General features: G+C 46.1%; 2 protein-coding genes across 3 annotated transcripts in view; both read left to right on the top strand.

Moving 5' to 3' along the window:
• Window positions 1–409: 409 nt before the first annotated feature.
• Window positions 410–7,236, top strand: LOC311312481 (glucocorticoid modulatory element-binding protein 1-like; the record flags this gene model as incomplete). Its single annotated transcript, XM_084442443.1, has 9 exons — window positions 410–525; window positions 835–893; window positions 1,738–1,859; window positions 2,074–2,177; window positions 3,044–3,192; window positions 4,847–4,999; window positions 5,878–6,015; window positions 6,357–6,479; window positions 6,677–7,236. 9 exons carry the CDS (start codon window positions 410–412, stop codon window positions 7,234–7,236), a joined length of 1,524 nt encoding a protein of 507 aa, XP_084298569.1.
• Window positions 7,237–11,668: 4,432 nt separating this feature from the next.
• Window positions 11,669–13,188, top strand: part of ptprub (protein tyrosine phosphatase receptor type Ub) — a gene marked incomplete at both ends in the record, with an annotated part of 192,271 nt that continues 190,751 nt past the window's right edge. For both annotated transcript variants that reach the window (XM_084441699.1, XM_084441698.1), the window contains one exon: window positions 11,669–11,738. In XM_084441699.1, coding sequence (XP_084297825.1) covers window positions 11,669–11,738 — 70 coding nt within the window. The remainder of the gene's footprint in view (window positions 11,739–13,188) is intronic.

Below are 13,188 nucleotides of genomic sequence, written 5' to 3'. Positions count from 1 at the left end.
AGACAAAATTCTCTGTAAAGTGCATTGTGTTGCCTCTGGGTATGAAATGCGCTATACAAATAAAGCTTTGATTGATTGATTGATTGAAAATTGATCACCTGTTAAACATAGAATTACTGGTGTGACTATTACTAATCGATTACTTGTTACTTCTGCTTATGTGTATGAATTATGTCCTTTCAACCAGGTATTCAGTACGTTTGTAAGAACACAATGTACATGTCCAAAGCTATGTGCTATACGGAATATGTATTAGTTTCCATCACACTCTCTTGTTAGGACCTACTACGTATCAGGGCTAGCGGTCACTGACCTGTGTGTGCTGTGAGAGCTCGCATGTGAGGACTGACCGCTGCTGTTAGCGTGCATGTTTGTGCCTTCCCTCCCAGCAGGCCTCCAGGGAGCAGCGATGTCGGGTGCGGAGGTCAGTCACGCCCCGGCCGGCCTGCTGATGGTGAAGGAGGAGGAGCCGAGTGACGGCCACAAGACCCAGGTCATCCTTCACCTGCAGCCCATCCTACAGGGGTGAGAGGACTGCTCTGTTTATTAACTACATGATGAGCAATAGGCTACCTATAGAATACTAGGCTGTCTTGTGTTGTGTATGACATTAATGGTAACAAGAAGATGTATTGAAACCAGCCCTGTTTCACAAATTGTAGATAGCCTACATGTTCTGACATGACTTTTTAAAGAGGTCGAGAGATTGATATTCAATTAAAAATTTCCACTGACTAAAGTGTTGATTTCAGTCAGATGCAGGCACTGACTGCACCCTCTCCAGCAGGAGCTGATAGCAGTATGTGAAATAGTGGACTCTGTCGCCCCCTACAGGGTAAATGAAGACACTGCTGAAACAGGCACCACTGTCTTGGCCATAGAGACGCACCATGGTAAGACTTCACTGGTCACTGGTTTTGTTTAATCAATTTAAAATACACAATAATGACAAAGAACAAATAATAAACAGTGCAGGGAGAGGCAGAAAACCCAATGGGCTTATTTGAAGCCTCCACCCTAAAATAATACAGTATTATAAAGAACACAAAAATAACATGCATAAAATAATATAGCTACACAAAAGTGATGGAAGATTAATGATGACAAAATATAACAACTATAATAATAATCAACAATTAAAACAGAAAACAAGTGATTTGTATTCTAAATGTAAGATATGTTGATGGTCTACCTATGGTGCATGTGTGTGCATGTATTTAAGTGTGAATGAGTGTTTGTAAGAGGGATATTGATTTCCTGATTTGAGCAATATGACAATATGACACGCATCAGAGAAACATGGATTCATTTAATAATAGTACCATATTGAAAGGCAGATACAAAGCAGCAGTTAAATTATCTCTTAAGTATCCATTAAAACATTTTATAGAGGAACAGTTTTTTTCCAGGTGGGAAAAAACATTCCATAACTTGGTGCCCCTAAATCTGATCTAAAATTGACCTCTGCAAGTGAGAAATTTAGGAGGATGAAGACCTAATGATTGTCGAGTTGAGTAAGAATGGACCTTTGAATTGACTTTAAAGGAAGTCTTGAACTGTTCAGCAATCTTCCCTTCCGAGTTTCTGAAATAGAGGAGCAGATGAGCTCTGTGGCTCTGGTCGGGTTGCAATCCTAACTAAACTTTCTGATGGACCAAAATGTTTGACCTATTGTGTTTATTGTATTGTAATATATTACATGTCATATCATGTAACACTGTGGTGATTTCCCATCAGAGGACAACAGCGTGGAGGGGGATGAGGTGGAGTACGGATACCCCATCACCTGCGGAGACAGCAGAGCCGTCCTTCTGTTTAAGAAGTTTGTTTGCCCGGGGATCAACGTACGATGTGTGAAGGTTGGTCACTTTGCTCGTGCGGCCGTCTAAAAGCCTACATCCTAATAGGCTACACAACTAACACGCGTGACCGCGTTCACGCTTCAGTGACGTCACCAAACAAACCGGTGTGTGTTCACGCCCACTATTGTCTGTCGTCGTCAGTCATGAGAGACGCATGAGGAGAGACCAGGTGATCTGAAACTGAGACTCTTTCTTCTCCTTCTCCGTGCAGTTCAACGACCAGCTGATCAGCCCCAAGCAGTTTGTTCACTTGGCAGGGAAAGCCACGCTGAAGGACTGGAAACGGGCCATCCGCCTGGGAGGAGTCATGCTCAGGTAGGGCCATCCGCCTGGGAGGAGTCATGCTCAGGTAGGGCCATCCGCCTGGGAGGAGTCATGCTCAGGTAGGGCCATCCGCCTGGGAGGAGTCATGCTCAGGTAGGGCCATCCGCCTGGGAGGAGTCATGCTCAGGTAGGGCCATCCGCCTGGGAGGAGTCATGCTCAGGTAGGGCCATCCGCCTGGGAGGAGTCATGCTCAGGTAGGGCCATCCGCCTGGGAGGAGTCATGCTCAGGTAGGGCCATCCGCCTGGGAGGAGTCATGCTCAGGTAGGGCCATCCGCCTGGGAGGAGTCATGCTCAGGTAGGCCCACCTCGGGCACCGTGGTGGAACCCTGCTGTTCCCTACCAGGTCCTATGTTGTAACTACCGTCTGTTGTAGTAGAAAACGTTAATGATGAATTTGAATGAACATTACAGGGGAAATGTTACCAAGTTTTAAAAACTGCTGAGATAAAAATCATCAAGGATGTCACTAGGACCTTCATGTTTTGCTTGCTCTTAGCACCTGTGGTGTGGTTTGCCAGCGCATTCCAGGAGTTGTGAGTAATCTCGGTGCTTGTGGTGGTGGGATCACATAACACGCTGTCAACATGCTGAGTGAGCTGTCTCTCAACCCATCTACATGTTTGCACTTGTTTCCAGTCTTACTGTGAGTTCGTCTGCTGCCTGTTCCCCTACGTGCAATATCAGTCAGTGGCTTTTGTTAAAAGCAATAGTTTGGAAAGGCGTCGCTGAGATTATTCAACAGGCTCTGTCCAGCTGCTCTAAGCTGAGCACATTGCTTTAACAGAATGACGCTGCAGCGCGCTGTGATTGACAGACAATACCCTCCAATCAATCTGTCGCTCCCTTTGCCTACAGGAAAATGATGGACTCTGGCCAGATAGACTTCTACCAGCACGACACCGTGTGCACCAACACCTGCCGCAGCACCAAGTTTGACCTGCTGATCAACAGCACGCGCCTGCCCCCAGGAACCCTCCTACAGCCCGCCCCCTCCCCTCTGGCCGGTGAGCCCCCCAGCCCAACACCCAGCCCAACACCCAGGATGTGGCTGACTACAGCACACCACATGGGGTGTTAGCCTACACATGCTAGGGCAGCTGTGGTAACACTTCATCAAATCAAATCAAATCCATTTTTATTTATATTGCGCCTTTCGTGCAAAGTTCCAATACAAGATGCTTCACAGGGCAATAAAAACGTCAAGTCAAAATATAATAAAATACAACAATATAATGAAAATACAACAATCCAATGAAAGAAAACAACCAATACAGTGAAAAATATGAGATAGGAAACATGGTAAAACAGTGACCAGGTAGGCACAGAAAAGGGGGTAGATTAAAACAAGGTAGAAAGGATTAAGAGAATACTAGATTAAAAAGGTAAGTTTTGAGTTATTTGAAGGGGTGTGCATAAGACTGTCACGACGCCTCACCTTGCCTCACACACACTCGCGAAAAAAGTGTCATGTCAGTCTTATGCACACACCTTCAAATGAAGTGCTAGCGCAATTGCTCATATCAAATAAATGTGATGATTCTCACAGAAACAGCTGTGCAGCTGGATTCTCACATTATTCCCATCCTAGCCTCCTTACACTGGCTCCAGTCCCCAGTCCCCGTCAGTTTCAGGATCCAGTTTAAGGTACCTGTCATCACTTTTAGAGCTCTGCATGGTCTGGCACCTGTGTACATCTGTGACCTGCTCCATGCTACATCACTAGCAGGTCTCAGGTCGTCTGACCAGGGCCTGTTGGTTGTCCCCGGCTCAAGGCTAAAGACTAAAGGTGACCAAGCCTTCGAAGTCGTGGCTCCTAGGCTGTGGAACATCCTTCCATTGGTGCTACGTTCTGTGGGCTCTGTTGACTTTGACTTTAAAAATCAGCTAGACTCATCTGTTCAGACTAGCCTTTGTCTAGCCTCCTGTGTTTTTTTAAGTTTCTTTGTCCTTGTTGTTTTTTGTGTTTTTGTGTTTTTTGCCATTGTTTTTATTTATTGATGATTTGGGAAGCACTTTGTGACCCCTGTCTATGAAAGGTGCTATATATATATAATATGTACTTACTTACTTACATATTCATAGTAATCTATCCATGGTGTAGAATGTGAAGTAAGTCTAATTTGAAATGACCCAGAATAAAAGTCATTGTCATTGTCCGAGCCGAGAGCTCATTCTGACACGGCTATTTCATCACCGCTCAGATAAGAAAATGTATGAAGGAGGTCTTGGTGGTCTCTGGTCTGCTTGTAGAACAATGACATCAGAAACCATGGCTTGAAGGCCCACTAAATCATATAAAATATTAGTAAGTATTATTGATCTGAATTAAACCAGTGAAATGAGTGTGCCATCATAATGAAACGATTTTGTGTGCTTTTTGAAGTCAATGCTTTGGGTAAATATATTTCATACGATCATTCATTTCAAGGTTCAATTCAGGTCACAATAATTTTATTAGCTTCGGCCCGCAACGTTATAACTCACTCTGTTGGTCGATTGGTCGGTCCACAAAAAAAACACTAAAATTGGGTCTGGCTGCACATGTGCATACGTGGTCACAGCTATTGAGGATTCATGCTCGTTTAACTCTATTCTGTGACTCAGCATAAAAGTGACTGGAGTGTTTTGTATGTGGGGTGTGTTTGGTTACTACTCCAGTCCACCCAGGTGACGGAGGACTGACTGGAGAGACAGACGAGGGGCCAGAGGAGAGAGCCAATAGCATCGCAGAGTGGAGCCCTGGGCCAGCCCCGCCCAACAACTACACAACAGCCAATGGATACGTCAAGAGGAAGAGGGCCAACATCCCAGGTAGGCGGCCTATTAGATCCTCCTTGGAATATCCCTAGTCTCGAGATGCCAGACTTAGGAGATCTCTACCTCCGAAAGTCTGGAGATATCTCCACTGAAAAGATTTGCTAGAACAGTGGTGAAAACCGGATTTACCAATCAGGGTGCCAATCAGAACCACTACCTACATCTCCAATAGGGTGAAGGACCCACCTTACTGGAAATTATGTCCTGACATTTGATTCTCCTGGAGTGGAGAATCAAAACAAAAATGTTCTCAATCTCTCAGATTGTTTCCACCCACGTTAAGCAATAATACGAATGTCTTCAGTCTCTAGTTGCATTGTTTAAAGACTGACTTGTGAGATCCTGAGATCTGAGAGCGATGAGATGAGATCTAGAACCTCCCTATTTGGAGACACACAGGCTGCGTTCGGAATTGCATACTTCCATACTATGTAGTATGCCTTAAAAAGGATGTAGTATGTCCCAATACATAGTATGCCACATGCAGTATGGCAAAAATACCAGGATGTCCTACTACATCCGGTCGTATTTTGCAGTATGCAAGCCAGCAACCTTTTCTGGCTATTCTGACCCACAATCCATTGCACAGCGGAAATCACGTCACATGTGCAAGTCGCGACAGCTGTGGACGAATGTCTCTTTATGGGCTGCGACGGATGTGGTCAAATTTCAAGGCGCAATGTTATGACAAAGTGGTATGCCCCAATTGTATGCGTACTGCGTGCTTACTTTCTAGGGGCAGCTGTAGTACGTACTGGTAAAAAGTAGAAGTATGCGATTCGGAAAGTAGCCACACTCTCCCCAACTCACTTCTTCTTCTATATATATATATATTTTTTTACCTCTATCATCACCTTTGACCTTCTCTCCAGACGGGGTCCTGAGCTTCTGGAAGGGAGTGGCAGACCTCGGCCTGATGGGGGCGGTGTTGTCCAGCATTCGCACTGAGCTGCTCACCACCCTCCAGGAAGTGGAGGTCCGCAGTGACGAGGCCAGTCTGCTGGAGGCCGGTGAGCTCTCACACTAGGAACCAGCTGCCCAATGTGGAGACTGGAAACATCTCTGAGGGAAAAAAAAAATTATGAGAACTACTCAGAGCTACTTGTATATTGAGTTAATCTTTGACTGAATGTCGGCAATTGAATTGTCCAGCACTAGACTAGATCTAGAAGAGACACAGTCTCTTCCCGAAACACTGCCCCTGAATGTTGAACTGCACACAGTACTATAAGGTCTTATAGGGTGTACTAAATGGGAATGTAGGCACATTCTGGGCTTGGACTGACTGACCTAACAGCTGGCCTATAAGCTATAGTGTTGCTGTTGATCTGAGTATCATGATGGTTTTCAGATGGCCAGATGCTGAACTCGCTGTGTGAGATGTTCGGCCTGCTGCACTCGGTGAGACGGGCTCTGGACCTGAGGCTCGGTAGGACCGAAGAGAACCAGCAGCAGGTCCACAACGCACCCTATGGTAAGAGCACAGAGCGCTTGGGAGGTGGACGCGCTGACAGTTGCGCCAATAGGGACGTCCCTCTTGGAGGGACTGTCAGCGCTCCTTTGAGGAGTGAGGTTCACCAGCTACTCCACATTTCGCTCGGTTACAGACCAGTACTGTGTATGACGGTGGCAATATTCATGAGCATTCTGCGTCCTCTTCCCTCTCCTCAGACCTGGAAGACCGGCTGGAGCGAGGCCCCGGCCTGGCCCACGAGGGCAGCTCCTTCAGGGCTGCGTCCTCCAAGCGTCCGCGCCTGTATCGAACCACTACCGTCTCCGCCACCTCCACCACCCAAAACCAGACCGTTCTATCCCCTGTTAGCACCTCCCCGGCAGGCCAGCCTCTCTCCGTGGCCGGCCTGCCGGTGGCCACGCTGGCCCAGCTCCCGACCGGCTCCCAGCTGTTTACCCGGCTCGCCGGCGCCTCTGCAGGCAGGGCGGGGTCCCTGCACGCGGCCGGCGGCGGCGCCCTGCTCGGCACGGCCACGGAGCCGGGGCTGGAGGTCCCCGTCGGGTTCCCGACCCGGGAGAAGGAGCAGCAGGAGCCGGCGATGGAGGACAGTCTACAGATGGGACGGAGGACAGAGCTCTCCCACTTCAGGAGAGAGGAGGAGGAGGAGCGGGAGGGGGAGGACAGGGCCGTGGAGGGAGAGGTGCTGAGAACCAGGTCATGTGATGATGTACAGATTGTTGTTGGGGAGGAAACATCGAAAAAACGAAAAGCCAAGTGAGAGGAAAGAACCTCAGAAGGATGTATCACACAGAATAGAGAGGGAAAGACAGAGAGAGAGAGAGAGAGAGAGAGAGAGAGAGAGAGAGAGTGTGTGTGTGTGTGTGTGTGTGTGTGCGTGTGTGAGAAATAACAGCTCTGTGTAATTGCGTTAACTGAATATTTCTGAGACTGTTATGACCTTGAAGATCAAAGCCATTTAGACCTATTGTAAACGCACAATGGTTGTGTCTCCGTAACTTTGCACCAGAAATTACTGATCCGCTCAATATAAGAGCTCAAAGGAGTTCTACTGGACTATTTTCATGTGGCAGATTTTTTTTTCTCCGGGTTCCGTTATAAGAAGCCATTTGGCTGTGATTAGACACACAGCATGTAGAGCAATCAATCAATCAATGTGCTTAAGAGGACCCTGACCTACTCAGAGTAAAGCATCCCAAGATGTTTATTTCCACAGATCCACTTCCCCCGAAAATCGAATGGCAGTTTTGTTCTAATCAACTGCTAATTGATCTGAACAGAAGACTGTTGCTTCCAAATACTAGATGATTTTGATTCATACATTATACTGTATATCATTGTTTTGTATAGTACTATTTTCCCTGTATTGGTAGTCTATTTTAGCGTTAAGAGTATCTACCCACCTCCCCTTTTTTTAGGTAGTCTGATGTCCCGAAGCTATTCCAAGGTCCATTTGAGTTATAACTTGAGTGTTTGATTATAAAATCTTCTGTTGTTGTGACAGTGCATGTGGTTATAGGCAGTTTTCTATGTATTCAGTTTGTACATCCTTTTCTATTTGTAAAGTGTTCACCTGTTTTATTGCTCATTGTTAAATAATTACAATCCAAATTATTATTTGCAGACAGTTGAAATAACCGTATAGTGTTATATTGCACACATCCAGTGTGTTTGGTTTTACAGTCATTGATAAAGGGAAACGTTGTCCTGGTGTGCATGTAGGTTCCTGTTGTACAGATACCCGGGATACGGAACCTACTTCTATGCACCTATGCACTCCCCTCATCCTGTTTATATTAGTGATTATATGGACATTATGAATGGTGTATCGAACACATCAAACTTTCAAGATGTAGAAAAATATATATTGTCCACGTTTTGACAATCTGATTTAAAACGGAAATATACGTACTGCAGTTCTGAATAAGCGGTGCATGTCTTTATCTTTGACATTACTTCCTCTTCCTTAACCAAGGAACAATGTAAAGACAATGTTTTGTATTTGAACTTTGTAGCATCTTTAACTGTAATTATACACATATACTTGCCGAATGAGCAAGATTGTACAAGCTTGTTTTGTAAAAAGTTAAATAAAACCCCACTATAAAAGAGAAAGGTACATTGTGTTAGTGGATATCAGCTGTCTGCCCACTGTGTGCCTATTGTTTCAAAATGTCCTCCAGCAACATGTACAGACTAGAAATGGTACTCAGAGAGCACAGACCTCTGCCCCTGAATGCATGTTGTGGCTCTGGAAATTGAATGGGTTCTAACTTGGCCCATGCTACACCCCTCCACTGAGTTTCATGAAAAGCAGTGTGGTAGTTTTTGCGTAATCCTAGTCCTAAAAAGGAGGTGAATGGCCGTCCGGGTGGCTGCCACAGCCACCCATTCACCCTGTTTGGGTGGCTCGTGGACCCGCCCTGTGATTCGCTGGGGCGGAGGTAAAAATGACTGGAGGTGAATGGGTGGCTGTATTTGGCCGGCTCTGTGGCGCCCCCCCCTCGGGTCACAGCTGGTGGGGGGCTGTACAGTGCACTCCGGGCTCTCCCCCTGCACACCCCAGTCCAAACCTCATGTCTCTAGCACCCCCACACAGGGAGCTGGCTTCGTTCTAAGTTTTGTTTTAATTTGTGGATCTGGCCCGTGATACAGATCTGCTCCAAAATGTAATGGGTGGCCCATGATACACCCCTCCACCGAGTTTCATAAAAATAGGTTAGGTAGTTTTTGCGTAATAATAGTCCAAAAAATGAATGGAGGTGAAAGGTCAGTCCAGCTGTCTTTGGGTGGCCCGTGGACCCGACCTGTGATTCGGATTTAAGAGGTTGTAAATTGGCCCATGCTACAACCCTCCACCAAATTTCATGAAAATCTGTCAGGTAGTGTTTGCTTAATCCTGGTTTTAAAAAATTAATGGAGGTGAATGTCCGGCCTTGTTTGGGCAGCCTGTGGACCCGACCCATGATTCGGATCTGCTCCGCTGCCGCTGCGGCGGAGGTAACGACGATCATACTCAGATGTTGTTGCGTAGGCCTACGTGTGTACGAGCCAAGCAAGTGTTTTACTTCCTTTGAGGTGTGAGGCTGCACCACATGAAACAGGCGTTCAATGTCATACAAACACAAGATGAGGTTTTGGCTTTGCCGCGGGTTCTGTGGGTTTCTTGAGAGGTAGACTGGAGACTTTGATCTGCGCCCTCAGCACCGCCCTGTTCCCCGGGCTCGCTGAACGGGAGCCAGACCGTGATGATCTCTGGGGCATTTTTGGGGGCATTAGATGGACATGCACAACCACTCAAATTCTTTCTTATATAATCTTTGCAAGGACTGGTCGAAATATTTGGGGCTAATCCAAAATCTATTGGGTCTTAACCATGGGCCTAACAACGCCCCCTGCCACCCATCAGGTCTGGCAAATTAACCTCCATCTTAAAGTGGCTATAGGCCTAAGGCAATTTTTGTTGACTATAAAGATTCAACGTGTGCCATGCATCACACAAGAGTGATTACAGGTGCTAGTGTGACACGCGTTGTTCATTTTTGTCAACTTGAATAATTTGCTGCATAGCCTCATCCCTCGATCGTCTGCTACCCCTGGCTAACTACATTAAAGCCATGGGATGCGGGCTCCGTTCGCAGGCCCGAGACGTGTCGCTGTGGGGATGTGCGTCTGTTCCCCTTGCTTAATCCAATCCAGGGTCCTCTAATGTCCACCCGGGAAAACAAAATGAATGACGAGCAGCCTGCAAATAGTGGTGTGATCCTATTTGGCTCTTTGTGGGCCGTAGTTAACGTCAGAACTCAGTTCCAAAGCAGCCCTACCTTGGATCATACCGGCGGGGGCTGCAGCATCGTCAGCACTTTCGCAAGATGCTCAACTTGACTTATGAGTCCACTTGTTCTATGCAATGCCGTCATAAATATGAGGACACCTTTCAGATGTGACAGTGTCCTGCAATTCATGGTCGAATAAATCACATTGCAATGTCTTTACGCACATTGCTGTGTGTAGTCACATGGCAGGGAGCAGGCTAAGTGGCAGATGAGCTACTCCATCGCTGTCACCATGCCAGAGGTAATGTTCAGTTCGGTGTGTTATGTTCAGCTTGGCATGGTTATCAATGACAATATAGCTGTATGTAGACTGTGTGAAAGCGCCTGGTGAATAATCCAGTGTGCTTAACCCCCCCCCATTGGACCTCCAGTAGGTTAGAACACAGAGCAGTGGAGAACAGCAACTGAATGCCGTGGTTGTGGCTCAGACACGTGCATGCAATTAGGACATAAGTCGGGGTAGATCTCTGTTCAGCCTCGGAGCTCAGTTACAGAGAAGAGTTGAAGAATGTGGTGCTGGTGGGAGAATTGTACGAGTGCAGCAGTTGTCCTTCAAGGGCGAGCAATTCTGGTTTTGATGAAAGGGTTTAGTCAGAGAATCAATATACAATGTTGTTCAGAGAGACAGAGCGAAATTACATTTCTATTAGAGTGGATGGATTAATGGGCGGATGTCCTTCCCTGTCCTCCCCGTTTCTGTGATGGGATGGCACAGGCACACGGTGGTTAGCTGTGCCCAGAGATGCTCTATTCACGGCTCAATAGGTGTCTGCTCCTTTGTTGTGTGTTAAAAAAGATTAGCCTACATCCATTAAACCCGAGAGGCTGCCCAGATAGTAGCCTACCTCTTGTTTTCCCAGACTCGGTCCATTGTTCTCGAACTGCATTATCACAGTGCGCCTACCTGAGAACACAGAGCCACCACGTGCATGAGTGACTTCACCAGTTTTTCTTTGAGTGACAGAACAAATTGAGAAATTAACAAATACGGTAGGCTACATATAACCAACGCGTCCAGTAGCAGCCAGTAGAAAGGGTTTAAACCCCTTTAGGGCAAAACTGTTGCCAGACAGTGCCACTTGGAGGCGTCCGTCGCATATTTTTGAGCCCTCATCACAGTAAGGAGAGAAAGTAGCCCGTGACTAGGAGAGAAGTCTCGTCTACCTCCTGAACTGTTCGTCCTGACGTCAGTTACCACAACTAGCTGCCCCGGTCTCGCTGGAGTCTCTCAACTAGGCGACGTTTCAGCCAGGAACCGCGAATCCATGGGCTCTAGTCCACAACTTGCGAATCTGTCCTTTGCGGAGTCACTGAAATGATTTCTGCGGCTGATCCAAAGTGGACTTTAACGAAACAATGAACACCTGCGCTTTCCTGCTGATCCTGGCCGTTCAGATCTACGCCGACGGCATCGAGGGGCCAACAGGTAAATAATGTTCTTTCTCTTTTAAATCGCTGAGCACTTGGGAAGTTACGTGCCCAGAGGATAGCTCTGTGATGCTCTGCGCCTGGCTGCATTCTGGGTGTCGCAATACTGTCATTGACGCAGTTATTTCGCTCGAATATTTCATGTTCATGACTTTTTGGGGGCACTATAAAGTCCCCTTTCTCGTGTGGCACGAACCAGCTGCTTTCAAGAAGGTCTCTTAACTTTTTTTGCGCTGTATAACTGTTTTCTGAACGTATTGGATTAAACTGGGTGCCAGTAGGCTAGACAGATTTATGTATCGTGCGTGGAGTAAGAAAGCGGTGCCTCTTTGCTTCTACGCTACGGAATCCACCATAGAGTGGCTTATCACTCCCCTTTGATATTGTGTTGTTATTGTTTTTAAAGAGCAACAATACTTTTAGAGAGATAGTTATCTTACTGCTGAATGATCCAGAACATTTTAATAAACAAAGACTCCTATTTGGGAAGTAATGGGGGTGGGGGTGTAATGTGCTTATCATTAGCTGTATCATCCAGCCTCATTCATTATCCAAAATAATTTGTTGATATTAAGATTTTGATTGTGTAAAAATGTTTTTTCGAGTTCAGCAGTTTCCAAGTCACCGGTGCGTAAATGCGTGTATACGCTTTGGCTATTGGACAACTGGTCGAAAGCCTCCTGTGAGATGGAAAGAGGCAGTTCGGATGAAAAATACTATAATTGAAACACTGCCGTTTGAATCGAAGTTCAAACTCAGATCAATAAAACACTCGGTGTGTGTGTGTCTGTGTGTGTGTGTGTTTGTGTGTGTTTGTGTGTTTGTTTGTGTTTGTGTGTGTGTTTGTGTTGCCTCTGTATGTAGGCCGTGTGTGTATGAGATAGAAGAGCTCTCAAGGTGTAGGCGGATCCCTCTACTGCATTATGTACGTTTGCTATAAAATTGATCTATAAAACATGAATAGATATTTCATATTTCATAAGCACTCTCTCAACTTGCCAAAGAAGCTTCATAATGCTCGCAGTTAAATTAACCTATGTGTCATTCCCATTAGATTCAGATTTCAATTTAAAAAGAGTGAAGGTGTTTGTATGGCATAAAAAAGAGAAAGAACCATTTTTGGCCAGAGAAAGCTGCTCATAAATGGAGATGCAGGCAAGGATGTCGGATTGGTCTTTTTCCATGCAATAATCTTCCGTCGCATCTCACACACCACCAGATTATATTTGTTGTTCTCCTCTGTTATGAGTGCACGTGACCTCCCAGGCCCCACTATACTCACACATCTTTTGAAAATGGAGCTTGGTAGCCTGTGCCCTGTTGTCTATTAGTATAGCCTATACTGTGTTACATCAGAGGCTGCTCTCTGTGTGAGCGGTCTGTATTTGCTAAATGGCATATAGTTGCCTTTCACTGGGTTTTCCCTTTTAAAATTCAAAACTGTATTC

Source organism: Borostomias antarcticus, assembly GCF_949987555.1.
Source record: "Borostomias antarcticus genome assembly, chromosome: 8".
Lineage (NCBI taxonomy): Eukaryota > Metazoa > Chordata > Actinopteri > Stomiiformes > Stomiidae > Borostomias > Borostomias antarcticus.
The sequence above is the reverse complement of the archived record's forward strand: the minus strand, read 5'-3'. Positions and strand labels throughout refer to the sequence as shown.